General features: G+C 51.1%; 1 protein-coding gene and 1 pseudogene across 2 annotated transcripts in view; one reads left to right on the top strand and one right to left on the bottom strand.

Moving 5' to 3' along the window:
* SPIRE2 (spire type actin nucleation factor 2) overlaps nucleotides 1-26392 on the bottom strand; it is a 32392-nt gene extending 6000 nt beyond the window's left edge. The window contains exons 1-12 of one of the 2 annotated variants that reach the window (XM_072819660.1): nucleotides 26084-26392; nucleotides 14265-14308; nucleotides 9664-10020; nucleotides 7025-7105; nucleotides 6737-6901; nucleotides 5992-6078; nucleotides 5608-5731; nucleotides 5327-5496; nucleotides 4468-4657; nucleotides 2805-2926; nucleotides 355-489; nucleotides 217-284 (exon numbers count right to left, since the gene is read on the bottom strand). In XM_072819660.1, coding sequence (XP_072675761.1) covers nucleotides 217-284; nucleotides 355-489; nucleotides 2805-2926; nucleotides 4468-4657; nucleotides 5327-5496; nucleotides 5608-5731; nucleotides 5992-6078; nucleotides 6737-6901; nucleotides 7025-7105; nucleotides 9664-10020; nucleotides 14265-14308; nucleotides 26084-26354 — 1814 coding nt within the window. In that variant the 5' untranslated portion in view covers nucleotides 26355-26392. Of the gene's footprint in view, nucleotides 1-216; nucleotides 285-354; nucleotides 490-2804; nucleotides 2927-4467; nucleotides 4658-5326; nucleotides 5497-5607; nucleotides 5732-5991; nucleotides 6079-6736; nucleotides 6902-7024; nucleotides 7106-9663; nucleotides 10021-14264; nucleotides 14309-25247; nucleotides 25682-26083 lie in introns of those variants that run through there. The other variant, XM_072819661.1, reaches the window with a different exon arrangement.
* On the top strand, nucleotides 94-20017 carry LOC140630094 (small ribosomal subunit protein eS12-like; annotated as a pseudogene).
* Nucleotides 26393-27007: the final 615 nt, after the last annotated feature.

Here is a 27007-nt window from a genome sequence, read left to right as displayed (position 1 = left end):
GACATGCCTGTTACCCCATCTTTGCTGAAAGTGGGAGCCCCTTAGCTATTAAAACTAAATAAAAAATTAAAATCATGTTCCATAGTTGCACTAGGCCATGACACATGATAGAACATCCCCACAAGCACAGGAAGTTCTACTGGACAGTGCTGGCTCAGAGACTCTTACCTCCTCCTCCCATGTTAATTCACAGCCAGGGTGCTTACAGAGGCTCACCTCTTGCAAAAGAGACAGGTGGGTGGCCAAGAGAACAGCGGGAACTTGGTTCGGCAGCAGCAGCAAATCTGTAAGAAAAGACCCAGATTAGTTAGTTCTGCATGGTGAAGAAGCCAGCTGGGATTCAGGCCAGCTTACCTTCCCCTTCTTCAGACTGCTGACAAGCTCCTTGTCCTGCAGGAACTTCTCCATCTCAGCCTTCACCAGCACGCGGCGTACATCCATCACCTCCTCCACAGTCAGAGCAAGGCTCTCCACAGGGTGGCTGAACTCCTGGGGACGGAAGGGTCAAGAGGTGGGTGCTCCTCAGGCCTTAAGGAATGAGGCTACTTGGGAGTCTATCCACAAGCTTCTCTCTTTTCTGAGGACTCTGGAGTCCATGGCCTCAGACTACCCAAGCCTAGCAACCTCCTAAAACACCCCATTCTTCAGCTCCTCTATCCCTGGGAGCCACATAAGCTTCTCATGACTTCTCCCATGGATTCCTACAACAGCAAGCAAGGTTTCTTGGGACCTGGCCCCAGCCCATGGATGACCACATCCCCTCCAGCTACCCCAGCAGTGTTCACAGTGCTCTCCAGACTCCAACCTTGTCCCTCACCTGCACACAATACCACAGCCAATCAGAATCAGCCAGGGTCTCCTGCCCCACATCTTCTCTTCTTGGAACCCTTCACAAAGGTCTCTCCTCCCTGGCAGCGGAAGGCCCTAGGCACCTCCTGCCTGCGTCGGCCCATCTCTAGGTGGCATGTGTCCTACCTCCACAACCGCCTACCTCTTTAGGCCGCCATGGTGAGTATACCTTGTTCTGCCTTTCCTTCCATGGAGGTTAGTGTGGAGCTCGACCTCTCAAATCCAGCTCCTCTCCTAGAATGTGGAGTTGTATTCCAGCTCCATTGAGATAACACATAAAGCCCTTAGCGCAATGCCCAACACCCCAAATTTAAAATGTTAGCTTGGGGTAGCCTGGATGGCTCAGTGGTTTAGCACCGCCTTCAGCCCAGGGCCTGATCCTGGAGTCCCAGGATTGAGTCCCGCATTAGGCTCCCTGCATGGAGCCTGCTTCTCCCTCTGCCTGTGTCTCTGCCTCTCTCTCTGTGTCTCTCATGAATAAATAAACAAAATCTTAAAAAAAAAAAAAAAAAAAAAGAAGCAGCAGCAGCAGAAGTGAGCCTTCCTCTTTCCCAGTTGCCCCTGAGTTACGTGGAGGCTCACATACACCCAAAATTCAGCTTCACCCACATTCCAGCACTATGGCCAAGGAAGGTATTGCTGCTGGAGGTGTTATAGACATTAATACTGCCTCCCAAAAGGGGCTGGGGACCACCCTCATCCACAATGGCTCAGCACGTGGAATTTGTGAAGCTGCCACAGCCTTAGACACTAGCCAAACCCAACACTGTGCACTTGTATCACTCAACTATGATGAGCCTGCATGTTAAGTTGGTGGGGGTGCTTTGTGCTGATCACAAAGTCAACCTAATTAATAGGTTGATGACAATGAGAAATTAGGGAGATGGGGGGGCCTCTATAAAACTGACAGGGAAAACCCCATAAAGTGGTTGGTTGTGTGTGGTGGTTAAGGGCTAGGACAAAGAGGCTGAAGATGTCATCGAGGAATACTTCAAACGCAAGAAAAGAAGTAAAAAATTTGGTTCTGGTTCCTCACCAAAGTGGAGGGGGGCGCCTTAGTTCTCCTCCCCTGAGAATGTACTTAGTGACTCAATTGTAATGAACAGATTAAAGTGGAAATAACAAGGAGTCACTTCTGAGACTTGGTGTCTCTCAGACCATGAGCCCTGGGGGAGCCTGATGCCACTTCCTAAGAACACTCAAGAGCCCTGGGGCAGTCCATGTGAGAGGCCACGTTCCAGTGTAACCCCCAAGGAGGCCTGAGCCACCTCTGGATTCCTGACCCTCAAACTGTGAGATAATAAAAATTTGTTTTTTGCACTTTTAAGTTTTGGGATAATTTTTAATGCAGCAATAGCTAACACATGATTTAGTGGGAATATCATTACTAATACTGCCTTACATTTACATAGCACTTTTCAAAGCATTTTAACATCTGTTCTCATTTGAGCCTCTTGACAAATTTCAAGGAAAGGGCGATGATACCACCAGTGACCTCCGGATGCACCACTGTCAGCCCTTTGATGACATCATACCCCAAGGCTCAGATCCAATACCAGCAGCTGTCAGCCCTTCACAATTCCACTTCAGACAACAAAACTCACAGCTGAGGAAGGTAAGCAATGCAGGAGCAGAGTCGAGGTCTTGGCCCTATAAGGTGCTCTGTCACAGCTCACTGCCTTCAGACGTGGGGCTCCAGCTTCTCATCGGCCTTAACCCTCAGAGACAGAAGCAAGAACTTCCCATGCCCTCTGTCCCCTTAGGAAGGTCCGGTTTTGACTGGGGGCTGCAGTGTTCAGAAGGCCCAAAAGGTAACAGCACCACTGCCCCAGATTTGGTGGCTCTAGAGCAGACCTAGCCACACTGTCTAAAGGAGCTGCCCCAATCCTGCTAGGCCTTGTCCCGGGGAGATGCCCCATCCAGTCACCATGGACAAGAAGGCCTCTGTCACTCACCAGCCACAGGTGATTGGTGTCTGGGGCCGCAGAAGCTGCTGGCTTGTCCTCTGCTGAGTCTAGGTCACTGGGTGGTAGGGAGCTGGGGTCAGGCTGGGCTTGGACTCTCACAGGGAAGGAAGCTGAGGCAAAAGCACAGAAGCCCTATGAAGACAACTCAGCAGAAACTGTGGTGTGGGAGGGCTGTGTCCAGGAGTGATGGAAAGGCTGGCCCGGCAGTGGGGAAGCAGGACAGGTAGACAGCATGTCAACCACACAAGGGGCAGGTATGTGCGGTGGGCCCCATATTTGATCCCTGTTAATGGGCCAATGCTGGGAGTCCCATAGCAGCCAACAGTGAAAGCAGATGGTGCCTGTCTCCCAGGAAGACTGCATCCTTCTTAAGAATCACTCAATGCCCTTCAGCAGAAAGGGACGGAGGAGAAAGAGGCAGATTCATTTCCACCACAGGGGATCTGAGTCTAAGGAGAGTTGTAGGGGGACAGTGAGGTATGGAACTGGCCTGGCCTGTCTGGACCTCTTCACTCCAGAAAGTGAGTCAGCTACTGAATGGGACCTCGCTGAAAGTGGCAAGAAAGCATGGCTCAAGGTAGCCCTGAGGGCAGAGAGGGTGGCCTGGCCATGTCTGATAGGAAGTGGTAGGGGAGGGGGCAGATGACAACCCCATGTCCTGTCAGCACCTGGGGAGCACAGCCCTTACAGCAGTGGGATTAATGCATGCCATATGGCCAGTTGTTTTGACCTTTGTGCTGAACAACAGGGAAAGCAGCTGATGACAAGTCAGGTTCTAGAGTGGTAAGTGCTGCATAGTTCATCTGGTTCATTGCAGACATGTTTTAATTGACAGGGGAAAAAAAAAAACACTAGAAAGATCTGTCAATCACCTTACCCATCCATCTATTTGTTTATCCACCTGCTTATCCACCCATCATCCAACCATCCATCTACTCATCATCTATCTATTCATCCATCCATCCATCCACCCATCACCCATCTGACATCCACCCATTATCCATCCATCAGTCATCTGTCCTTCTATCATTCATCTATCCACCCATAATCCATCTATAATCCACCTATCCATCCATTCATCTATCCTTCTATCATCCATCCACCATCCATCCATCTATATACCCATCATCCGTCAATCCGTCCTCCATCTGCCCATTTTTCTTTTCATATCCAATATATTAATAGTAATTATCTCTCAATACTAGAATCTGAAGTTTTTAAAAAGTAATTTACAAAAATGTGGATTACTAATTTAATAAGAATGTTTTAAAGTGTAAAAAGTGGAGGATGCTGGGGATCCCTGGGTGGCTCAGTGGTTTAGCGCCTGCCTTTGGCCCAGGGCGTGGTCCTGGAGACCCGGGATCGAGTCCCGCATCGGGCTCCCGGCATAGAGCCTGCTTCTCCGTCTTCCTGTGTCTCTGCCTCTCTCTCTCTCTCTCTGTCTATCATGAATAAATAAATAAATCTTTAAAAAAAAAAAGTGGAGGATGCCTGCCTGAGGCAATAAGATAAGTCTGGGTTTGACCTTTAAACATCCTTCATGCAGACGTGAGCTCCCTGTGCCTTCTGGGAGCTACCTGCTCAGGAAGACAGGACATGGTGCCCACACATGACACAGTCAAGGGAGGAGGGGGTGAGAGGCATCACTTGCCTTGTTCCTGGGTGCTTGGCCTCCAGGAATGCACACTGCCTGCACGGGGCCGGGATGATTCCAACCCTCCTTGGGGCTGAGTGGCTGGCTGCAGGCTAGAGGCCACTTCACTCCGTAGCTGGACCAGGTCATGCTCTGAGAAAGAGCGGTCCCGTTTCAGTGTCACCTCCCCACATGGAGATTCTTCCTCCTGTGGACACACCAGACTCAGCCCTGATCACCCAGCATGCCAGCACCTCCTGTCTGTCCCTGGACTGGCAGGGGGCTGCTGCTGGGCCCACTGACACCATGGGGCCATCCTCTACTCACTGCCCAGCCTGACTATCCTCTAGACAGTGGAAGGCAAGGACCTCAAAAACCAAACCCTTCCCTGAGGCCTGTGGAAAGTCCTAGAGATGACAGGTCTGGTGTCAGGTGTAGCCCACTGAGATAGCTACCACCCCTGGTTTCCCTGGGCTCTAAGTGCAGTGATGACATGATTGGAGGGCGGGGGGGGGGGAATCACACTGAGACACATTGGCTTTTCACATAAGCCAGGGGGCTGCTTAGCTTCCCAAGTCCAATGATGGAGCATGTACATTCCAGCCCTTTTTGTGCTATGGGAATAGGTGGCCCAAGGTCACTGTTACAGTCACCTGTCTGAGCCACCAAATGGGGAAGTGTTCCCAAGTCCCACCATGTTTGGTCTCAGGGCAGACCCAGCCCCACAGCAGAACACCAGCTCCAAAGAAGAGTGCTGCCCTCAGCCCTGAGCAATGGATGTCCACAGCTGAATGCTACACACTGGCTTTACTCAGCCCTTCTCACTTGCCCCTCCTCCTCCTCCCTGGCCTCTTTCCAGGAACCCATGGGCTCTGACCTCAGATGTGTTCATCTCCTCCATCTCAGCCAAGGTGGGCGCCTTGAGCAAGACCCGGGGCCGTGGGCGCTGACTGTTGTTCCCGGCATCCGTGATGGACAGGTTGATGCAGGAAGTGGATTTGGAATCCCCAGAACAGGCATTGAGGATGCAGGGCAGAGAGCCAAACCCTGGTGGAGGCAGAGAGGTGGGGCAGGATAGGAAAGTGAGGAGGTGGGGACGGAGCAGGAAGGGAGAAGTGATGGAGGGAAGGTGGGCAGGGGGAGGGGTTCTATGCTCACCCCGGCCACCCCAGCATTGGCCTCCCACTGGGCGCAGCCTCCGCTCCTGCTTGATCTCCTCCAGGATCTTCTCATGCAGGGTCCTCTGCTTTTGAGGTAAGGGGCGAAGCCTTCTCTCTGAGACCTGGAGGGAGTATGGCAGCTCCAGGAAGGAAGGGCAGTGGGGCTGTGCCATGGACACACTGGAGTGGGGAGGAACCCTGCTGGCACAGCCAGGCCTGTCAGGAGCTGGCACACTAGGGGGCAGACTAGAAGGTGACCTGTGTACTCCCGGGGCCCCCAGGTCCATCTCAGAATCTACCTTCCAGCCACTTCCACTGGTAGAGATGCCACTCTGCCCTTGGGGAGGGAAGACCAAGAGTAGGGGCCCCACATAGCTGGTACCTGTTTCAGTGGAGGGCGGGAGCGGATGAAGTCCAGGATGAGTTCATGGGCATCCTTCTTCACCCTGGGAGGGATGTCTCCATCGACCTGTAGGGGAGGATGGGAGGCAGCTAAGGCTGAGGGCAGGAGCTGGGCTGGTCCTCACACCATCCTTCCCTGCAGAGGCTGCATGGCAGGGACAAGGCAGCTATGACACAACTGCTAGCTTCCCTACATCTCAGGTCCTTCCTGTGGAAATGAAGGTCAGTGGCACTCCTCTCACTCACTTGTTCTAAGAACAAAATGAACTCACACATTTAACATTTGCAAAGTGAAGCCAGTACACAGAAGGCCTATGTGAGCATAAAATGAGACAATCCCACAATTTCAGCTCCTGCTACTGGTCCTCCAGAATCCTCCACACATCTCTTCTGTCTGCCCTTGTCACACTGCATCCCTGATGTCACACCACGTCCCTGGTGTCACACCCCGCCCTTCATGTCACACCACATCCCTGATGTCATGCTGCATCCCTGGTGTCACACTGCATCCCTCATGTCACACTCCATTCCTGGTGTCACATCATGTCCCTCATGTCATACCATGTCCTTCATGTCACACAGTGTCAAGTGAGCCAGGTAAATCAGGGCCATATCTGCCTGTGCACATCTGAAAACCCAGCTCAGTGGCCACACACAGAGCGGGGGCTCCAGAACCACCGGTGAGCAGAAGGCTCGGAGGCAGGCTCCTCTCCCTACCAGCTCACCATGACCTTGCGTAGCTTGTAGTTCCGGGCACGGATGTCCTGCATCAGCATCTCGAAAGGGGTGAGCTGGAACTCGGTGGGCAAGGGGTTAAATTCCTGCTCCTGAACTTTCTTGAGCTTCACTCCATGGCGGAGCTCCCTCATGAGCTGGACCCAGAGTCGGGCCTGGGCCCCCAAGAAGACAAAAAAGGCCCTTAGACCCAGCAGGGTTCCCAAAGGCCCTGGCACAAACCCCAGGTTGGGGGGCTGCACCCTGTGTCCCAGGTTAGGAGAGAAGCCATGTCTTACCCAGTCTGTGTGTCCTAGGTTGTCAAGCTCTGCCAGGGGCTTCTCTGCTTGCAGCTCATCCTCCCGGAGCTTCTGCAGCATCTGTTGGTCCAGGAGAAGGTAAGAGAATGGGAGTCATGGGGAAATGGGTCCCTGCTGGTCTGTCCATCTGGGGACATTTCCTCAACACATTGGCTACTATTCCACCAGCTAAAAAGGGATGAGTGGGCATTTCTGGCCAAGGCTTGGGCTCAGAAAGATCTAAGGAAACAACTCCATTAGTCTTGGAACCATGTGGGATACTTTGTGTCCCATCAAGTATCTGGCAGCTCCTCCTGGTCAAGGGCAGGGGTGAGAGCGTGACACCCACCTAGCACCCATACAGAACCTCCTGTACCCTTCTCTCAGATGACTTACACAACCCAGAGAGGGGATACAGGGGGAAGCCCTCTGTCATCTGTGAAGAGCTCCCAGTCTTTCTTCAGACCCAGCTCTCCAGGTGCTTCCTCAGGAATACCTCAGCCTCTTTGCCCAGGCACATGCACACCCACCCTCTTAGAATACCCATGCTTGCTTCTTGACACATGATCCCCATGGCAGTTTTACATTTATCTGCTTCTCTGATTATTGTCTGGACTACTGGCTCCATGAAGCCAGAACCACGTATATGTTTCTGTTTTTTTCTCACTTAAGTACTCCTGGCTTCTAGCACAACATGACAGATGCTAGGTCTCAAACAATGGTTGAATGGATGAATAAATGAATGAATGCATGGGTGGGTGGATGGGTAGATGGATGAGTTACACGGCAAGTCCTGGGAAACAGACACAGGTTTGTATTTCTTGAAGGAGAGAAAATGCTGTCATCATGGTGAGGGCCAAAGGAGAACACCAAGGATTGTTAGGTAACTGTTCTTTCCTGAGAATTTGGCAAGAGGCTGCTAGATTCATTGCCTTTATTGTCCTGGATCATGACAGCAGCTGGAGACTCTGTTCCCATCAAGTCCCCTACCCTGGAGAAGCATCTAACCTTTAGCACACAGCTCCCACTTCACCACCTCCCCCCACCCCCATTACCTAGGACAGAACCGGTTACCCTGGTTTCACCCCAAGTTACTTGCTAAACTGCTTTGGGATGCTCTAGAAAATGCTGCCAAGTCTTGGAGCAGCACATGGGGTGTGATCTGGCTGATTCTAAAAATAGACCTGTGTGTGATCTGGCAGTTCCTGTGGGCAAAGGGCATGAAGGGTGGGTCTCTCACCCCTCCTGGAGTTTCTATACCTGTCCTTGAGCACAGTGTCTCTTCCTAAAATGCCAGCCCAGAAGTGTGTCGCTGACAGACCCTCTTCTCACTCCCTGTCACTACCCATTCCCTGGACATCTCCTGGGTCAATTACTTGGAAGTCTAGAATGGTTTGCTCCTGCTAAAGAAAGAGCTTCCATTGTCTGGATAAGGAATTGATCTCAGTAACAGAACAGATGACTTCAGAGCAAGAAAAACAAAAGAATTAAGACCATCCACTAATTAGAACATTAGAAGAACATCTCCAAGATGCCAAGAAGTGGGAAGGGGAAACAAGGAATGGGCAGAGCAACCACACCTCCCTTGGGGTTGTAGATGAGGGCTCAATGGCTCAAGCAGTGTCACTGACTTATCCTGTGCTGGGTCACAGGCTCTATCAATCAGAACAATCCTGAGAGTCTACTCAGACCCACAGGTTCAGGGAAGCTGGTCAGGGTAGAACCAGGGACCAGCATCAGCCAATTCCAAAAAACACCTTCTTCCATTTAACCAAGAATGGGTGAAGCAGATTCCCTGGCCCTCTACAAAGTCTGCATTTTGTCATCTGTGGCTGCGGATGGGAGGCAGAAGTCCCTGTTCCAAGACCCCTTGCTTCAAGGAAGTATGCCAGCCCCCTCCAAGGGAGAAGATGGGAGATTGAAGAAAGACTTCCAGCTAGTAATTCTGGGACCATGAAGAGACAGGACAGCCCTGGGAAGACTGCAGTCTGCCTATACTAACTCACACTTGGGGCAAGGGACACCTTTCAGAACCTGTCTTTGCTTATCTGTAAAAAGAGTGGTGGAGCGATCCTGTCACTGCATTTCCTACCTCCCCAAAACTCCAAGCACAGTGAGAACCTGTGGGCATGGACCTACAGCAAGGAGCCTTTAGCTCCTGTGTCCAGAAGGAACCAGTGGGGAAAGGACACCCAGGCCTTGCTGGAGATGTAAACATGGGGACCTGGGGGGTCCTGGGGCCAAGAGGCTGAGAGCCTGTAACTTAATGTCCATGAACTTCAGCTCCTTCCTGGGCAAATGGGCTAAGAAGTAGGCTCAGGGTTAAGGTAAAACCTGCAAAGCATTTGGAGCAGTGCCCACAAAGAGTGCAGACAGCAAGCCTAGGCTACTCCCAGTCCTGAGCTGAGGATTTCCACTTCCTATTGGAGACAGAGGTACCAACACATGGGGAAGTGGGGGGATGGGGCAGGACAGATGCCAAGTCCTCTTTACCTGTGGTCCCTCCCAACTGCTCATACCACACCCAGTGCCCTGCTCCCCTTCCACATGCTCCACCTGGCCCATGCCTGCCCTGCTTGGCCTCCAGGGAGCCCTCAATGTACTCACCCCCTCCCCCCTGCACATCCCTGTGCACTTACCTCCTTGGCCTCACGGACCCTGGCGAGGAAGGCCCGCAGCTCCAGCGTCTCCACAAAGAGCGCCCGGCACACCGCCTGGTAGTGGGCCTGTGCACCGCGGGGGTCTGTCAGGCGTGCCGCACACAGCCGCATGGCCTGGGCAAAGGTGCGCACGGCACGGGGGCCACCATCGGCCTCTTCTTCCTCCTCCGGGCCCCCATAGCCCTCATCGGCAGCCCCACAGCTGCTGTCCTCACAGTCATTGTTGGCCATGAGGTCGATGAGCTGCTCCAGCTGTGGGCTGAGCTCTCGCTCCTCACTGTCGTTCAGACCCCAGTCCAGTGCGCGGTAGATGGCAAAGCCCAGTGACTGCACCATCTGTGGGACCAGGAGCCAGAGTGTCATGGGGGGTAGGGAGTAGCCTGCAAAGGATCCAGCCCGGAGAGGGACAGCAGCCCCACCAATTACAAGAGAACTTGCTGGGGATCCCTGGGTCGCTCAGCGGTTTAGCGCCTGCCTTTGGCCCAGGGTGTGATCCTGGAGACCCAGGATCCAGTCCCACATTGGGCTCCCTGCATGAAGCCTGCTTCTCCCTCTGCCTGTGTCTCTGTCTCTGTCTCTCATGAATAAATAAATAAAATCTTTAAAAAAAACAACAACAACAAAACAAGAGAACTTCCTGAGATGAAAGTACAGCACACGGCTTCTGTCAGATGGCAACAGCTTGCTCCCCATCCAGAGGGTATATACTGTGAGCCAACCAGACACATCACAGAATGCACACGATGCTCCCTAAACAGCACAGCCACTGTGGAAAACAGCTCAGCAAGTTCTTATGGTCAAACATGGTTTTACCACATGAAGTGGTAAACTCCTCTCCCGGATATCTAACCAAGAAAAAGGAAAGACATACATACATCCCACCCATGACTTCTCCTGGAATGCCCACAGGACAAACCTGACATGTCCAAATGTCTTCAACTGGTAGATGATAAACAAAGGTGACCCATCCTTACAGTGGGATACCAGGCAGCAGTGCAAAGGATCAAACTGCATGCACTCATCTTAAACACACAGTGAACACAGAGTGATGAAGCCAAAGTCTCCTTGCTGCATGTTTTCATTTATACAAAACTCTAGGCAAGATAAGTCTAAGCTATAGCCATGAAAGGCAGATCAGTGGTTCCAAGCCAAGGGTTGAGATAGAGATTGGAAGGAACACAGAAGCTCACTGAATATAAAGCATACCCCAATAAATGTGATTTCAAAGGACAGTCAACTGAATTAAACATTAGCTTTTAAAGTAACATAATTGTTTAAGTCAGAGGAGAAAGACTAGCATGCTGGAATTGTTAGCTACACATGATAAAGTACAGACACTTGAACTAAAAAAATGACATTCTCTCACTTAAAAATATTTTAAACTCCATGTACATTCAATGTATGTAAATTTAACCCGAAAAAGAAGAAAATAAAAAAGTGATGGCACCTGAGTGGAGGCAGGGAGCAGGTGGTGCTACCCAGGGACAAGTCTAAGGGTAGCTGTTGGTACCCAGCCAGGTGTGAGGTCCACTATGCTGTTATTTACTTTACATAGGCTTGAAGTTCTCCATTATTATTTCTTTTGAAAGTATATTAGCCACGTTAAAAAACTTTTGAGTTTTGTGAGAGAGAGACCTTTTAACTCAGCATTTTCTCAATTTTACTTGGTAGAAAACACTAGTTTCATGGACTACCATTAACTGGGAATCTGCGTTCTCTAGAGAACATCGGCAAAATACCGCCACTCTACTCATTATCTGTTCACCTGCCATCTGCACCTAACATTCCCTCACAGCAATACAGTCCTGGAAAGGTCCAATCTGCTCACACAGGGAAGAGGCACGTGCAGCTGAACACAGAGGAAATATGGATAACTCCCTAGGATCTGCTTCCAGTTTGCTTGGCTTTCATATTTTGACATTTCCCCTTTATGACAATGATACAAAATGACAATAGCACGCCTCATCTCATTAACTACTGGGACCCTTTTGCTGCTTAAGTATAGGACAACCCAAGAGATAACCTCTGGTTTGCAGGTAGAGGAGGAAGGCACCGAACCTCAGGTTACCTGACCACAGCTAGCAGCTGGCAGAGCTGGACTTGGGACTCCACTCTGCCCGCAGCCTGTGCTCTAAGCCTATTGCAAGGTGGGAGGCTGCTTTGTGGCAAACAGAGCCACGCCCTCACCTTCCACCCCCAGCCTGGTGGATCTTAGAGGCCTCTGGCCTCTCCTCTCATTTCCTACATTGCCACCACTTGAAGCCTTGTATGTAAAAAAAAAAACAACCCCGGGGTGGGGGTGGGGGGGCTAGCCTGAGCAGAGCTGAAAGACAATATGGAGAAAATCAGTGTTAAGCAGGGGATAGGCACAAGACAGCCTTCTCTATCTTGCAGAAATGCTTGAGCCTGGAGGGGCCACACCGGCAGAGGGGTGGACCTGCTTACAAAGAGCAAGGACTCCAATAGAGCAAAGTTCCAGCCTAAAGTCAACAAAACCCCAGTCCACCCTTGGAGGCGGTTTTATCTCTGCTTTAGGCAGGCAAGGGTCACAACCCCAAATCATGAGTCAGAGGGCATAAGGCCAGTGCCCGGTGGAGTCTCCTGGGGCAGTAGGATCTCCAGAGAGGACCCACATAGCCATCAGGACTGCTGGGCTGGCAAGAACCATGGTTCACACAAATTCCCAGTGAATTCTTCCCTGGCCCAGAGGTAGATGCCAGGAAGGAGATGGTGGGAGCAATCATGCCCCCTCTCTACTCCACAGGCCCTGCTGACCCAGGGGCAGCTCTGTCCTGGTCTCTCCATTGGAGGCTGCACGTGGAACAGGACAGACAGGCCACGCAGGAAACCCCCTGCTCTAGCGCATCACAGAGCAGCACCCAAACCCACCCGTGCCTCTCCCTTTCTTCTGGTAGCTGGCCTGAACTAGCACCACAACAGTTAAAGGGTTAACTCCAACATGAGCCTCTTATCTGATAACTGCACCGTTAAAAGCTTCTCTGTGCTCCAGCAGACACTGGAAACTCTCCCTGAAAGGCAAAGAGCCTGTTCTTTCCCATAAGGAAAAATCTGGGCAGCCAGCCAGAGTCTTAGAACCTCCAACCCCTCCCTGCCCATAGTGTTGCAAGAACTGAGCAGCCTGCAAACTGAAAGCCTCACAGAGAGAAGCGGCTGAAGCTGCAGGATAGTTTTACAGTTTTAGCTGGGTGCCAGTAGCAAGAATCTAGGTTAATATGACAAGTGGCCTCCTGCCATAGTTCCTGGGGTGAGGCTCTCAGGTTAATTTGTGGGGGCCTCCGAGCACAAGAGTCCAGATTGGACCCCCCCCCACAAAGTTCCTTATAAATACTTTCAAAATTGATAACAGGTCTCCTTTGGAGTGGTAGATGGTAGATGCACATTCCACTCTGGGCAAGAGGGACAGCCCTGGGAGCACTGTCTGAAAGGCAAGGGAATGTTCCCGGGCTTTGGGTAAACAAAAGTATCCAGAATACTCTCAGTGGGCAAAGAAAGGCAGGTCAGAAATGGAGAGGAGTCTTGAAAACATTTTTTTTTTTTTTTTCCCTGAAGTGAATTACAGAAAGCAACCTAGAGCAACAGTACCACTTCATAGAGCTCTGGACAGTCTTAGGCAGTATGCTGCTGGGAAGGGTGTCTTATCATCAACATTATTAACTGCCAGCATGTAGTAATAAGGAAAAGCAGGAAAACTCTGGGATGATTTTATTATTGTTTTAAAATTCTCCACAACAGGGATCCCTGGGTGGCTCAGTGGTTTAGCGCCTGCCTTTGGCCCCGGGGCGCGATCCTAGAGACCTGGGGTCAAGTCCCAAGTCAGGCTCCCCACATGGAGCCTGCTTCTCCCTCTGCCTGTCTCTGCCTCTCTCTATGTCTATCATGAATAAATTAATAAAATATTTTTAAAAATAAAAATAAAAAAATAAGATAAAATTCTCCACAACAGACTATATGGCCTTTTTTGGCCTGTGACCACCCTGCTACCCTGGTGTAACACTATGTTCGATATATAAATACATATTTGCATAAAGCTTTCTTAAAGGCAGTGGAATGATAAACATTAAATTCAGAACAAATTCCTGGGGGCAGGTGGATGGGACAGGGAGACATTGGTGAGATTTTAATTGTGGGTGGGATGGGGGTTCCTGGACATTGGTCACAAGCTGGTTTTCCTGTTTGGCCCCCCAGACCCACCCTCTGACTGACACTGTGTGCGCAGCAGGCCAACCCCACAGACCACATCACCTGTGCTCCCTCGCTCTGCTCAGTGGGAGACAATGCCAGGAGCTTGGGGGTGGAAGGGGAGAGTGAGGTGGGGTCCCGTCACCCCCACCCCCGCTTCAGGCCCTCCAGGGCATGTCAGATTCTACACCACCCCAGTGGGCATCCTCATCTGCCCACTCTCTTCATCACGTCCCTTCAATGAAGCCCTTTGAGTATTTTATCTGTGTCCTACCACGTGGAAACAATTATGTAACTTTGCATGCTTTTTAATTTACATTATATGACATATGTTACTTTTAATGTGTATTAAGTAAATTTAAAAATTATTTTAAAGGTACCTGGGCTTCTGAGCTGGCTGGTGACAACACCATCATTGTGGACTCTGCAAGAGGAGATAACAGGCAGTCAAGACATGCCTCAGCATCCCCAAGCCCTGACGAATAGGGCCACCCACCCACCTTCCCTCTGAGGAACACACAGTGTAGCCCCCAGAGGCTCCAGTGGAACACCAGAAAGCTTAAACAAGCCAAGCTGCCAGTCATTTGGGAAGATACTTGAGGATCCATCTTTGGGCTGGACATCCAGGTACAGTGGCCAGGAGAATGATACAGCCCCTGCCTACACCCCACATACCAGTCACACCCCAAAGTGACCCCTCAGAGTGGAGCAGCCAACTCTCCCCTGGGGAAGCATGGTTGGTGCTAGAGTGAGGAGGGAATGAGGAGAAAGCAGGTCAGTTAAGTCTTGTTTGATGAAAGACCTCATGCTCTAAAATTCACAATCTGAACCCATGTGCCCCCAAATCACAGCAGAGTCAAATGAGAGACCCGGGAAATAACAGATTTTGCTCTGGAGTTCCTAAGAGCTGAGTGGAGTCAGCATCTGGCCACCATCTGTAGACTGGGAGATCTGCCCCCAAACTGTCGGTGCCTCCATCAGAGAGTCAGAATCTCTGGGTTGAATATACATTAGGCACTATGCATTTTATCATGTTTATTATTAAACAGGGCACTGAATTAACATGTTTAAAAGTGCTCACTCATTGTAACCCATATACCACCTAGGAGATAGGTGGTTTTGTTACCCATTTCACAGATGAAGAAAGAGGCTCAGAAAGGTAAGCTAATTTGCCCTAAAGTATCACAGCTAGTAAGTGGTGGTCCCAGAAGAGGCCATATACCATGGAACCCTAAAATCTGCTTCAGCTGCTCCCTCACACCACCGCCGGGGTCTCCCAAGATGCCAGGCTGGATGAGACACAGAAAACCCACCTACTTCTACAGCCTTCCTTGAATTAAGCATCCAAGTAGAACCTGTGCTAAGGGGTGAACCTGAGTCGCCTTCTTTTTGGAATGAGGTAGGGCATAAAAAAAAAAAAACATAAACCATGAAATCTCTGCTAAGTGAACCTGCTAACTCTGCAAATATTTTCAAAATGCCATTAAGAGCTAGGGAGATTGCCAAAGATAAAGGGAGTTTGTGTTGGGCTGATCCATTAAAATAATGGAAAACAATCTACTCCGAACATAAGGGAAGTTGAAAGTGAGCAGCAAGCAGTATACTGTGGCCCATGTTTGAGCATTCAATGCAAGTCCGTAGCTGTGACTAGATCAAGACAATGGAAAGTGGAAGAAATCAGACTCAGAACAAAGATACTCCCTGGAAGCAGCCAGTGTCCTGAGTTATCCTGAGGACCAAGAAAGGGAGGGAGTCAGACAGCCTCTCAATACCCTTTACGTACTAAGTACCGCACAGTCCTCTGGTCAACAGAAAGCCTTCTGGTTGGAATAATTTTAACGCATATGTCCCTGGTTTAAACAGTCTATATGTTAACAAAAATAAGTGTTCGTTAATCTACCTATATTTCAAGTTGCAAGGACTTGGGGGTCTTTGGGTTTTGAGGAGCAAGCTACCCCTTAAGGGCAGAGATTGTGCCCAGCTCTTTGCTACAAAAGTAATACATGACTTATAATGGGTTCAATTCACAATGACCTTATGCAGGTTGGTACCATGACTCCCTCTTCACAGGCAAAGAAACCGAGGCTCAGGCAGTGCAGAATGTCACACAAAACCATTGAGCCAATAAACGACAGAGGCGGAGCCCCCAGCAAGCAATGCCAGACCCCAAAGTGCAGAGTCCTAACTTGAGCTACAGTAACTTTGTTGCCAGGATGGTCACACGGGATTATGCAAACGACTTTCTGCTTTTTTAAAACAGTTTTAGGGGATCCTAGGGTGGCTCAGCGGTTTGGTGCCTGCCTTGGGCCCAGGATGTGACCCTGGGGACCCGGGATCGAGTTCCGCATCGGGCTCCCTACGTGCAGACTGCTTCTCCCTCTGCCTGTGTCTCTGCCTCTCTCTGTCTCTCATAACTAAATAAATCTTAAAAATAAAATAAAAATTAAAAAAGGATAAAAAAGTCTTAGAGGGAAAGTAGAGAGACCCAGACAGAAGTAGATGGAGGCAGGTCGGATGGAAGCATTCTCACTGGTCCATCAAGATCACATTGATGGGGGACACCTGGGTGGCTCAGGGGTTGAGCGTCTGCCTTTGGCTCAGGGCGTGATCCTGGAGACCCGGGATCAGGTCCCACATCGGGCTTCCTGCATGGAGCCTGCTTCTCCCTCTGCCTGTGTCTCTGCCTCTCTCTCTCTCTCTCTGTATCTCTCATGAATAAATAAATAAATATATCTTAAAAAAAAAAAAAAGATCACATTGATGGGGGGCTGCCCCTCCACTGGGTGCTTCTCTCCCCCTGTAAGGAAGAACATCATTGCCAAGATGTACTGGGAAAGAAAAGCCACTGTGATGTCTTGTGTATAAAATAACAAATGAGGGAACCCTGGGTGGCGCAGCGGTTTAGCGCCTGCCTTTGGCCCAGGGCGCGATCCTGGAGACCCGGGATCGAGTCCCACGTCGGGCTCCCGGTGCATGGAGCCTGCTTCTCCCTCTGCCTGTGTTTCTGCCTCTGTGTGTGTGTGTGTGTGTGTGTGACTATCATAAATAAAAAATTTTTTAAAAATTTTTAAAAAATTAAAAAAATAACAAATGAGGAGAAATCAAGACACTAGGGAGTTTTCTTGGAAATGATGACATAAAAAAAAAAAAAGGAAATGAGGACATGCCCCGCTAGTATAAGATGAAAGATGATTTGGACTTTGTAGTGGAAGCTCCCAGAGGAAGTGCTTCCCCCTACCCAGCAGGTGGGGTAGGTGGTAGGAGGACAGTGGTCTGACAGCCTCACCCCTCTGTGCCTGGGTGTGGAGCATAGGGAAGGAGAAGTGCAGTTTAGGCCAGACCCCTACCTATGTGTGGTCACGACCTTGAGGGTTTCGCCTCTCTGACCTCCTTTCCTCACCCACAGATGGAGACAATACCTGCCCAACCTAACTCACAAGGTTACCTCAGCAGACACGTGGGGGAGCAGACGCAGATACCTCCTAGGACACAGTATCCTGTGAAGATGTGGACAGCTGTGATCACCATGATGATATCATCCATGGGGCCATCAGACCTCCCGACCAGGCTCAGCCCACAGTCACCCTGCCTGTGACTCTCTTTAGGCTTGGTGCCAGGACAGGGAACAGTCATGGGGGAGCCAGGGATTCCCCTCTTCAACCCCCGAGGAGACCACACACGTGCAGGGGTGTGGGGAGGCTACAGCACTGGTTCCACTAGGCCCCCCCAGGCTGCCGGGCACCATAGGGTTCTTAATTACCAACAATGCACACAGATGACAAAGGGGTAGGGGTTCTAGCTTGAGCCCAGGTAGCTCCTGTCTCTGCTCCTCTGGCTGAGTTCTCAGGAACACCTCTGTGGCTAAGAGGCAGGGTGGACAGTCCAAGGCCCCTGCAGGGCCCCCCTCAGTGCTGGTGGGGAATGGCAACAATCCCAAGGAAGGCAACCTGCAACATCTCTCAGAACTTCATCCCTGTTTGCCTTGAGTAAGCCGGTCTGTCCCACATGGCAGGGTAACTGAGCCCGTCACTCACAGGAATGCCCTTCGTACCAGTGAACCACTGGACACACAGATATCCACAGAAGATATGTGGGGACATTGCAGGAGGGGGCACCAGGCAGCCCCTAAAAAGGAGGAGGTATCCTTTGTAATGAGACAAACTGAGCTCCCTATTAAGGGGAAGAGCAGAGGGCAGCCCCCGTATTGAGAAGGAGCTGTATGAACCTGCACGCTGGTATAGACATAAAACACGTCCACTAAGTCTGCTCCTATTATGAGAAGGCTGGCAGGAGACTCCAACAGTTTCCCTTTACACTTGCTGAATTTGGAACATGTGCTATGGCATCAAGAAATTAATTTTTGTGCAAGTGTGAGAATGAGCAAGAGCGCAGTGTCCGCCTTGCTCTCCCACAATCCAGGGCAGGAGCTCATGGTCTGGAGCAAACATGGACCCAAAAGTGACACAATAGGTTCCTCAGAGTCTTTATACAGGATGGGTATCACCTACCACACAGGTTGTTGTAAAGATTAAACAAAACCAGGGGCACCCAGCTGGCTCCACTGGAAGAACATGTGACTCTTGGTTTCAGGGTTGAGTCTGAGCCCCACACTGTAAGGCATAGAGATTACTTACAAATAAATTCTTAAAAAACAAAACAAAACAAAAACCATGTAGTGTCTGGCATCTAGAAATGCTTCAATAAATGCTTGTTTCACTGTCAAGAAACAACTTTAAAACTTAAGTAATGTCTGAGATCAAGCATTGGCTTCTAGAAGTGAGCTGGTAGCAAACCCAAGCTAAGTGGAAAGCGCCTACTCAAATCCGGGAAGTTGTGTGTGTGTTCAGCAAACAAGGGGAGAGCTCAGTGGGGCAGATGCCTTCAGAAGTTGGTGACAGGCTCTTCCTCCTGGATCTCGCTTCCAGAACTGCTCTTCTCCACAGCCATGGCTGACATCGGGCTGCTTCTCCATCCACTCACACACCACCCACAGGGTGTGATTTCCTCCCCTGCAGCAAGAATCTAGGACCGCCATGACTTGAATCAATTCCAGGGGAGACCCAAGACCAGGAAATGCGTCAGAGACTCCCCACACTCCAAGCAATAATACTGTCAACCTTCTGCATTTTCACCAAGTTCTAGTAAGGGAAAGGTCAGTGCTCCTCTGCTCCTACAGAACTTTTACACCCAGCGTCTGCTAGGGTATCCTGGAGATTACCCCAGAAAGCCCCCACCGATAGTCATGGCAGACAGGTAGCAGGCTTGAAAGGACGCATTCCCTTCTGAGGACTCCTCCCCCCTGGCTAAGGATGACTCACTTGAACCTCCTGAGTACTTTTGGGGGCCCATCTCATGTAGTCCCCACCATTGGCCCTAAATGCAGCCCAGAGAGGGTGAGAAACTTAGCCCAAAGTCACCTGGCGGAGATCCAATCCATATAGCCTTGCTCTGGAGCCAACACCGGGACCAATAGTTCTTTCCTTCACTGGGGCCATTCTAGTCACCTGAAGATGGAATGGGTCCTGGCCCTGGAGGTGTTTCCAATAAGAGGTGGGTGACCTCTTCTTAGGGTGTGGTGTGTAGAATCCACAGACAGTAGATTGGTGGTCAGAGTGGTTCTGGAACCAGCAGCATTAGCATTACTAGGAACTTGTCAGAATCGCAGATTCTTAGGGCCACCCCAGACCTGGGCAGAATCAGGCTTATCAGGATGGGACCCAGCAATCCAAGAACCTGTATTTAACATGCCCACCAGTGGACTCCAGGGTGAGAAGAGCCCCAGTAAAGCATTAGGTAGAACTTTAACTCCAGAGTCCATGTTCTGATATTGTTGATAGGAAGAATCCAGGTGGTAGGAAGAGTGTTCATTCTACCCATGTAACTCTTTCCCCTCCATTATGGGCAGAACAATGGCCCCCAAACTGTCCATGTTCCAATTGCCAGGACCTGTGGACATGTTATGTTACCTCAAAAGTTTTGATACCAAAACTTTTCATAGGGCCTACCTACTCTTGGAAGGGGAACTGGGATAGCAGATGGAAGTAAACTTGCTCACCAGCTGACCTTAAGGCAAAGAGATTATCCTGGATTTTGACGATTCTGACTGTAACAAAATAAATGTGTGTTGTTTTAAGTAGTGACTTTGTGTAAATTGTTTACTGTAGCCAAAAGAAACTCTTACACCCTGCTTCTAAACTCTTATGCCTTGCATCTTTTTCTTTCCAAATTTTTACTTAGATTCTAGTTAGTTAACATACAGTGCAATATTGGTTTCACGAGTACCACTTTGTCTCTTTGAGTACACCCAAATGTGAACACTGAACAAGTGGTGATTGCAGGCAGAGCTAAAGACAAGGACAGGTACCCGGAACTCTGCCCATGCTGATCGGCCTCATCCCCAGGTTGCCACTTCCAGGCAGGCTTCCTCCTTGACTGGGTCCTTACTGGAGGCCAAACTCCCTCTGAGGAATCGAACAGGATGAGAGAGAAACTCTAGAGCCTTCCTGCAGCTGATACTCACTGGCATATTTGTTTAAATGGCCACATCCCAGGACCAGACCAACCAGTGTCACAATGCTTCCTTTGTGGGAGCCACTCAAATACTTTCTGCCCCCACAGGTCACCCCCTGGTGCCCAATTGAAAAGACAATTGATTCCATCACAGGAGACAGAGAACCCCTTCTTTGTGAAGACCTCCATGGTGGGGGTGATCAGGGCCCTGAAGGTAGCAGAGACACTGGGGCTGTATCCCTCATGAGCCAATCTGCAGGGGCACAGGGACCCCAAGGACACCTTCTTGAGAGTTGCAGCCTCTCCTGAAAGCACAGGGCAGAACCTGCAAACAGCTGGGTGGGTATTGGGCCAAAGCAGCCACACAGGCTAAGCTTATCCTGGTCATCTGTGGCAGCCAACCCCAGGCTGTAGCATCTCACAGACGTCTTTTTGGGGAATGCCTGGAGATAATCTCTGCTCAGAGGTGAAAAGAAATCAGGAATGCTATCTGCCTCACACAGTCACACCCAGAAGGGCATCCTCCCAGGGCCCACACCCTCCCCTTGCACGCAGAACCAGGAACCTCACCATGCCCACTGGCCCCTACTCCACATACAAGGAAGTATGTGGATGTTTCTGTGGATGAGGTTTTACATCATCAAGAAATGTACACAGGGACCCTAGGCAAGTGCATCCAGCAGAACTCCTTCCTGTTCCTAGGACTGCAGCCAAAAATTCTGTGAGCGCCCATGCATGTAACCCTGAAGGTGCTGCTTCCAAAGGTAGGTCTGGGTGAGGTGCCCCCTGGAGCAGGAGACTGTTGCCATTCCTGTGGTACCCAATGCTGCCCCATGCCGGGGGGGGGGGGGGGAGGGGCGGGAGGGGGGAGCACAGGGCTGGAGCCCAGCTGGTCCCCCATTGGATCCTTGCTCTGGGAACCTCAGTCTTCTCATCTGCACAATGGGGATCCTAACAGTGTCAAGGCTGTAAACAAGAGTAAGCCCATTACTGCCCCCAGCACATCCTTGCAAGGGCCTGAAAACATCAGCTGCTGTCACCCTGGATTGTAAAGCAAAGTGCCCTCCAGTTCCCTGGGTGGCTTGGCTTCATCTCTATGCTACGTCTTGACTGGGTGACCCTCCCAAGATGCCACAAAAGCAAAAAAAAAAAAAAAGCCCCAGAGCGCCAAGGATCCCACGTGACAGCAAGAATGGGTGTCATTCTTGCTGGGGCAGCATTGGTGAGGAGTCAAGAACCCAGAATAAAAGTTATATGAGCAGGACCTGACTGAAAGAAAATATTTCAACCAGAAATATTCTGTGAGATTTGCCAAGAGGGGAATATTCTCTGCTCCAGAAGCAGGATTTCATCCTTCCAAGCAGCTCTCACTTCTCCCTAGCATGTCAGGGGGACACCATCGCTGGACAGTACCCATCAACGTTCATCTGCAAGTTCATCTGTGTGGAGAGCCATCAACAAAACTACAGGCAAGCTAAAAAGGCAGTCCTCAGTCACTGAAAAGGGGACCTCCCACTGAGACCCAGCAAGTTCAGCTTCACCAGCTGGGGCCACAGGACTAATAGGGCCTCCTAGAACACCAATGGCCCACAGCCATTCCTGGTGGCCATGGACCCCATTCAGTTCCTGGGAGAGGGTACACAGGGCCAGGGGACCTGAGAGAACATCTACAATGGGGCAGGTAGACCCATGTACATGTGCATGTGCGTGTGCATCTGTATGTCTGTGTGGGCATCTGTGTGCATGCATGTTTGTGTGCATCTGTATGTCTATGTGGGCATGTGTGCGTGTGTGTCTGCGTGCATCTGTATGTCTGTGTGGGCATGTGTGCGTGTGGGTGTTGTGTCTGTGCACATACATACTTCCTGGGCCCAGGGCTCTGTACTGATGCTCCCTCACTGGTCTTCACCCCTCCTCAAGCACATGCTACCATCATCCCAGTTTATGGAGGAGGACCGGGCCACTGGTGAGATGCCAAAGCCTGCTCCTTAGCAATGCTATTTCTCTAGCCACTGGGCTGAGGTGAAAAAAAGAATTCTGGGCCCCATGGAACTCATGACACAGGACACCGTCATCCAATGCAGGACAGACTACTAGTCATTTCTGTGCTTGAAACTCAGGGCTGAAAATGAGTTGAGTTGAGAAGGCCTTGGGTCTGTGCAGCGGTGAGCCACTTGAAGAGGCTTAGCCTGCGGACAGGTGCCAGTGCTTTGGGGGCCATGGGGGCACCTGGCTTCTGAACTCTACACAGAAGGAACAGGAAGAGGCTGGAGGGGCTAGAGGGGCAGGTGGGGTCTGGTGGACAGCTCACATGAGGTACCCAAGTTGAAGAGTAGGGCCTGTGAAAAGTTACGGCATAAAAAAAAAAAAAAAAAGTAGGACAGTGTGTAAATCAGCACAAGCAGGATGGGAAAGGTGGGAGATAATGAGCTCACCCTCATCTCGGACACACTTTTGTCAACACTAATGTCTAGCTGCTGCCTGCCCAAGGGGGTTTCCTTGGTCATCTGTAGCGCTGGTGCCTGGAGAAATGTTTCACCAGCAGAAGGGCAGGTGGTCTTTCCGTCAAGGGGACAGCCAAACACGGCACTGAGAAGCAGTCTCCTGGGGTGAACTGCCCAGGAGGGCACCAAGAGGACAATGTCCTGAAAGCATTGCAGGGTCACCCGATCAATAGATGGATCGATCGTTGACCACGCTGTATTTAGGGAATTAGCTTTGCCTCAGGCAACGGCTGTGTACAGGCATTCACTGTGATGCCTGACTGAGTTTCTCACCTCAATTAAAAAAAAAAAAGTAACCCTTCCCCATGAAAAGGTTTTAATAATGGCCTCTCAAAAATAACTTCACATATTAACACATTTTCCCCACTTAAAAAAAAAAAAAAAAAGAGTGGGCTTCCAAGTAGTTATACGTCTTCAGAATGGAGGCGAGGACTTTTTCTGCACTTAGCTGGAAAAGGAGAGACATACTACACCTGGTATGCTAGGATATTAGTCATTCCCCCAAATGTGGCTTAGTTTTGTTGATTTCTATACACTTATTTTAAAATTTACTTGATGCTAGGTTTACCAGAACTTTGTCCTGAGAGCCCAGGAGAGGCAAGGTTAAATGATCCTGATTTTCCCAATTGCTATTCATGGCAAGAAATAAATATACATCCTTCAAGAATTTACCACTCATTTGAGTCCTGGAGAAATGCTGGGAGAGACACTTTGAGGGACTAATGTTTCAGCTGATTCATGAAAACTCAACAGAAGTGAAGAGAGAGTTCAGGGTAATATATTTTTCTTAATCTTTTTTTTTTTTTTTAAGTAGGTTCCATGACTTGCATGGAACCCAAATATGGAGCTTGAACTCACCAACCCGAGATCAAGACCTGAGCTGAGAGTAAGAGTCACCTAACCCACTGAGCCACCAGGTGCCTATTTTTCTTAATCTTTAAAGAGGTAGCAAGTCATAAACCTCATCCAGCTTTATGAGACGTGTTTATGAACAGAAACCAAAGATCGTACTGAATGGAAAATGAAATTGGGCTCCCTGACGTCCCGGGCTTGTAAGTCACCATGGAGTCATGGAGTGGCCACGTGTTAGCTTTAAAGCCCAACACAGACTTCCGGTCAGGCTGTGGGTGTGGAGGCAGCAAGAAGCAGAGTCTCCTGGGGACTAGAGAAGACCCACTGACCACCAATACTTTGGACAGCCCTCAAGGTGCTTGTTAAGAGTACCAGTAAGAAACACAGCTTGACGGGGCGCCTGTCAGCAGGTGAAGAATCTGCCTTTGGCTTAGGTCATGACCTCAAGGTCCTGAGATGGAGCCTGCTTCTCCCTCTCTCAGCACCCCCACTTGTGCGGACTCTATCCCTCTGTCAAATAAATAAATGAAATCTTAAAAAAAGAAAGAAAGAAAGTAAACATGGCTTGCCACACACACCCCAGTTAGAGAGATGCAGGGCCATGAGTCTTAACCAGCTAGCCCTCTGTGCCTCAGTTTTCCCATCTTTAAAATCAGAGGGCCAGATCAGGCAGGTCCCTACAGTCCTATCCCACTACGTGGTGCCAGGAGCCAGATCTTGGGTTATATTGTCATCTCCAGGGATACGGAGTGGCACAGACAGGAAAATACAGCTGCAGGAAACAAGCTCTTTGTAAATATGCAGCATCTAGCCCCCCCCCGGGGAGATGCTCCCATCCCACCTGTGAAGACCTTGCACACAGGCAGCAAGAATCTGAGGCTGAATCGAAATCCTCTTGCTGTGTAACTCTGAGAAAGCGTGAGCCTCAGCTTCACGGAGTATAGTGAGCTTTTTTTTTTTTTTTTTTTGTAATTTTTATTTGTTTATGATAGTCACAGAGAGAGAGAGAGGCAGAGACACAGGCAGAGGGAGAAGCAGGCTCCATGCACCGGGAGCCCGACGTGGGATTCGATCCCGGGTCTCCAGGATCGCGCCCTGGGCCAAAGGCAGGCGCCAAACCGCTGCGCCACCCAGGGATCCCGCTTCACGGAGTATAAAATCGGAATAATACTATGTCTCTACCAACTCTTATTCATCTGTCAAATATGTTGGAGCTTTTTGTGTGAAATGCAGAAACGTGCAAATGTCCCAGAGCAAAGCAGGGCCCTGACAGGGCCTCCCTGTCACCACAGCAGGGATGGAAACCAGCCTGTAAGGACCTCTGCGAACCACCGTTCTCAGGGCTGGAGAAGGCCCCGCTCTCTGCCAGTACACAGAGCCTTTGTGCTTCCCCACAGGGTTAATATCAGCATATGCTCCAGACTAGCACTCCAGTTCTCCAGGAAAGAAAATACTTTCTTTTTTTCTAAGAAAGAGGATAAAATCACTTAAACTCACTATTTTGAGTAGACTTCAAATATCTTTCAAAGGATTATTTGTTCTTGTTGGTGATTAAGCATAGAAGATCAAGCAGGCTGTCCCCCAAATCTTACACATTCTTCTTGCTATTAAACCCAGGCAACTGGTGAATTTGCAGGGATTCCAAGGGAGACACAGCCCCCTCTTCCCACTCTCATTCCCACGAAAAAAAGCTTCAAGAGGACACTTGTTCCTTTGCAGCCTAAGGCATCTGCAGTTATCAATGCAATGAGCATTCCACATCATGAATCACTGGATTAAAAAGACTAGGGCTACACACCCCCAAAGCAGAAGGAACTAGCCCCAGGTGGGGAGAACTGGGGATAAGAGAGGCAGAATTGGGTCTGCTGAAGGTACTCAGCCATCAAAAACCAAAATCCTTCTCCCTTGAGGAAAACATGCCCAAGTGACAGCAGACATTAAGAGATGGATGGTTAGGGAAGGGTTCCAGAAAAGGGAGGGGGTATCCTAGACCGGGTGAGAAAGAGAAGGATGGGGAGAAGGATGGGGAGAAGCATGGGACTTCCAGGTTCAGGATAGGGAGGGTGTGGAAGGGCTGCCGGTTCCAGGATGGGAGGAGGGCGCAGAATGGGGGCTCCACTCCAGGCCCAGCAGAGGGAGAGGGGGAGAGAAGAGGGGAGCGGAGGGGAGGGGTCGGAGGGGAGGGTCGGGAGAGCAGGGGGAAGGCCGAGGAGGGCAGGGACAGGGGAGGGGAGGGAAGGGGAGGGTAGCGGAGGGCTGGGACAGAAGGTAGGGGAGCGGAGCGGAGGGTCGCGGCCCGCGCACCCTACACCGCACACCCCCGCCGGCCTCACCCGCGGCTCCCGGCTCCCGCCGCGCGCTGACCGAGCCGTCCCGCCGCAGGAGGATGTCCGCCGTGTCCCGGATGCGCCGCCCTCCACCCGGCGCGCCCCGCAGCCCGCGGCAGCCCTGGAAGCACACGGCCCACGCCTGCTCCTCGTTGATGGGCTGCTCGTAGGCCTTCAGCACCTCCTCCAGGGACAGCTCCCCCGGCTCCGGCCGCCCGGCGCCCCCGGCCCCCGGCGCCCCGGCAGCGTCCGTGCTGCACCTGCCGGCCCCGGCCATGGCCGCCCCATTATCGCCTCCTGCGCGCCCTGCCCGTTTCCATAACAGCCGCGCCGGGGCGGCCGACGCACCCGCCCAGCGCAGGGGGGCGGGTCCCGCGCCGCCGGCCGCTGCTTTGTCATCCTCGGGCGGCCCCGCCCCTGCGAGCGGCCGCAGGTGAGGGCGGGGCGGGAGGGGGAGGGGAGGGGATGGGGGAGGGGAAAGGAGGGACCCGAGGGAGTGGAGCGGGTCTGCGCTGCGGACGCCGAGCGGAGGGAAGCTGGGAGGGCGCCGGGCGGGGCGGAGGGGGGAGAGGCGCGGGGTAGGGGAGAGGCAGGCTGGGGGGAGGCTGGGATCCCGGCCGAAGGGAGGCGCGCTCCCGAGGCTCTCTCAGCGGGTGTAACCGGCACCCCGCCGAAGACACTGCAGTGATTGCGGGGCCTGGGGCACGTTTGTTGCTGGGCTGCTGGAGGGAGTCCAGAGGCCTGCGGACCCCTCCACCCCCACCCCCAGCTCACAGGCAGATACCTGTAGTGGCGCGCGGGGAGAGGGGGGTGCGATGGGCCGCTGGCAAGGTGACCTCAGGAGGTCACTTACTCTCGGGTAATGTGAGCCAGGGAGACCCAGCGCTGTGAAGCACTTGATGAAGGACCCTGTCCAGCAGGAGACCCGTG

This window comes from Canis lupus, chromosome 3, assembly GCF_048164855.1.
Source record: "Canis lupus baileyi chromosome 3, mCanLup2.hap1, whole genome shotgun sequence".
NCBI lineage: Eukaryota > Metazoa > Chordata > Mammalia > Carnivora > Canidae > Canis > Canis lupus.
The sequence above is the reverse complement of the archived record's forward strand: the minus strand, read 5'-3'. Positions and strand labels throughout refer to the sequence as shown.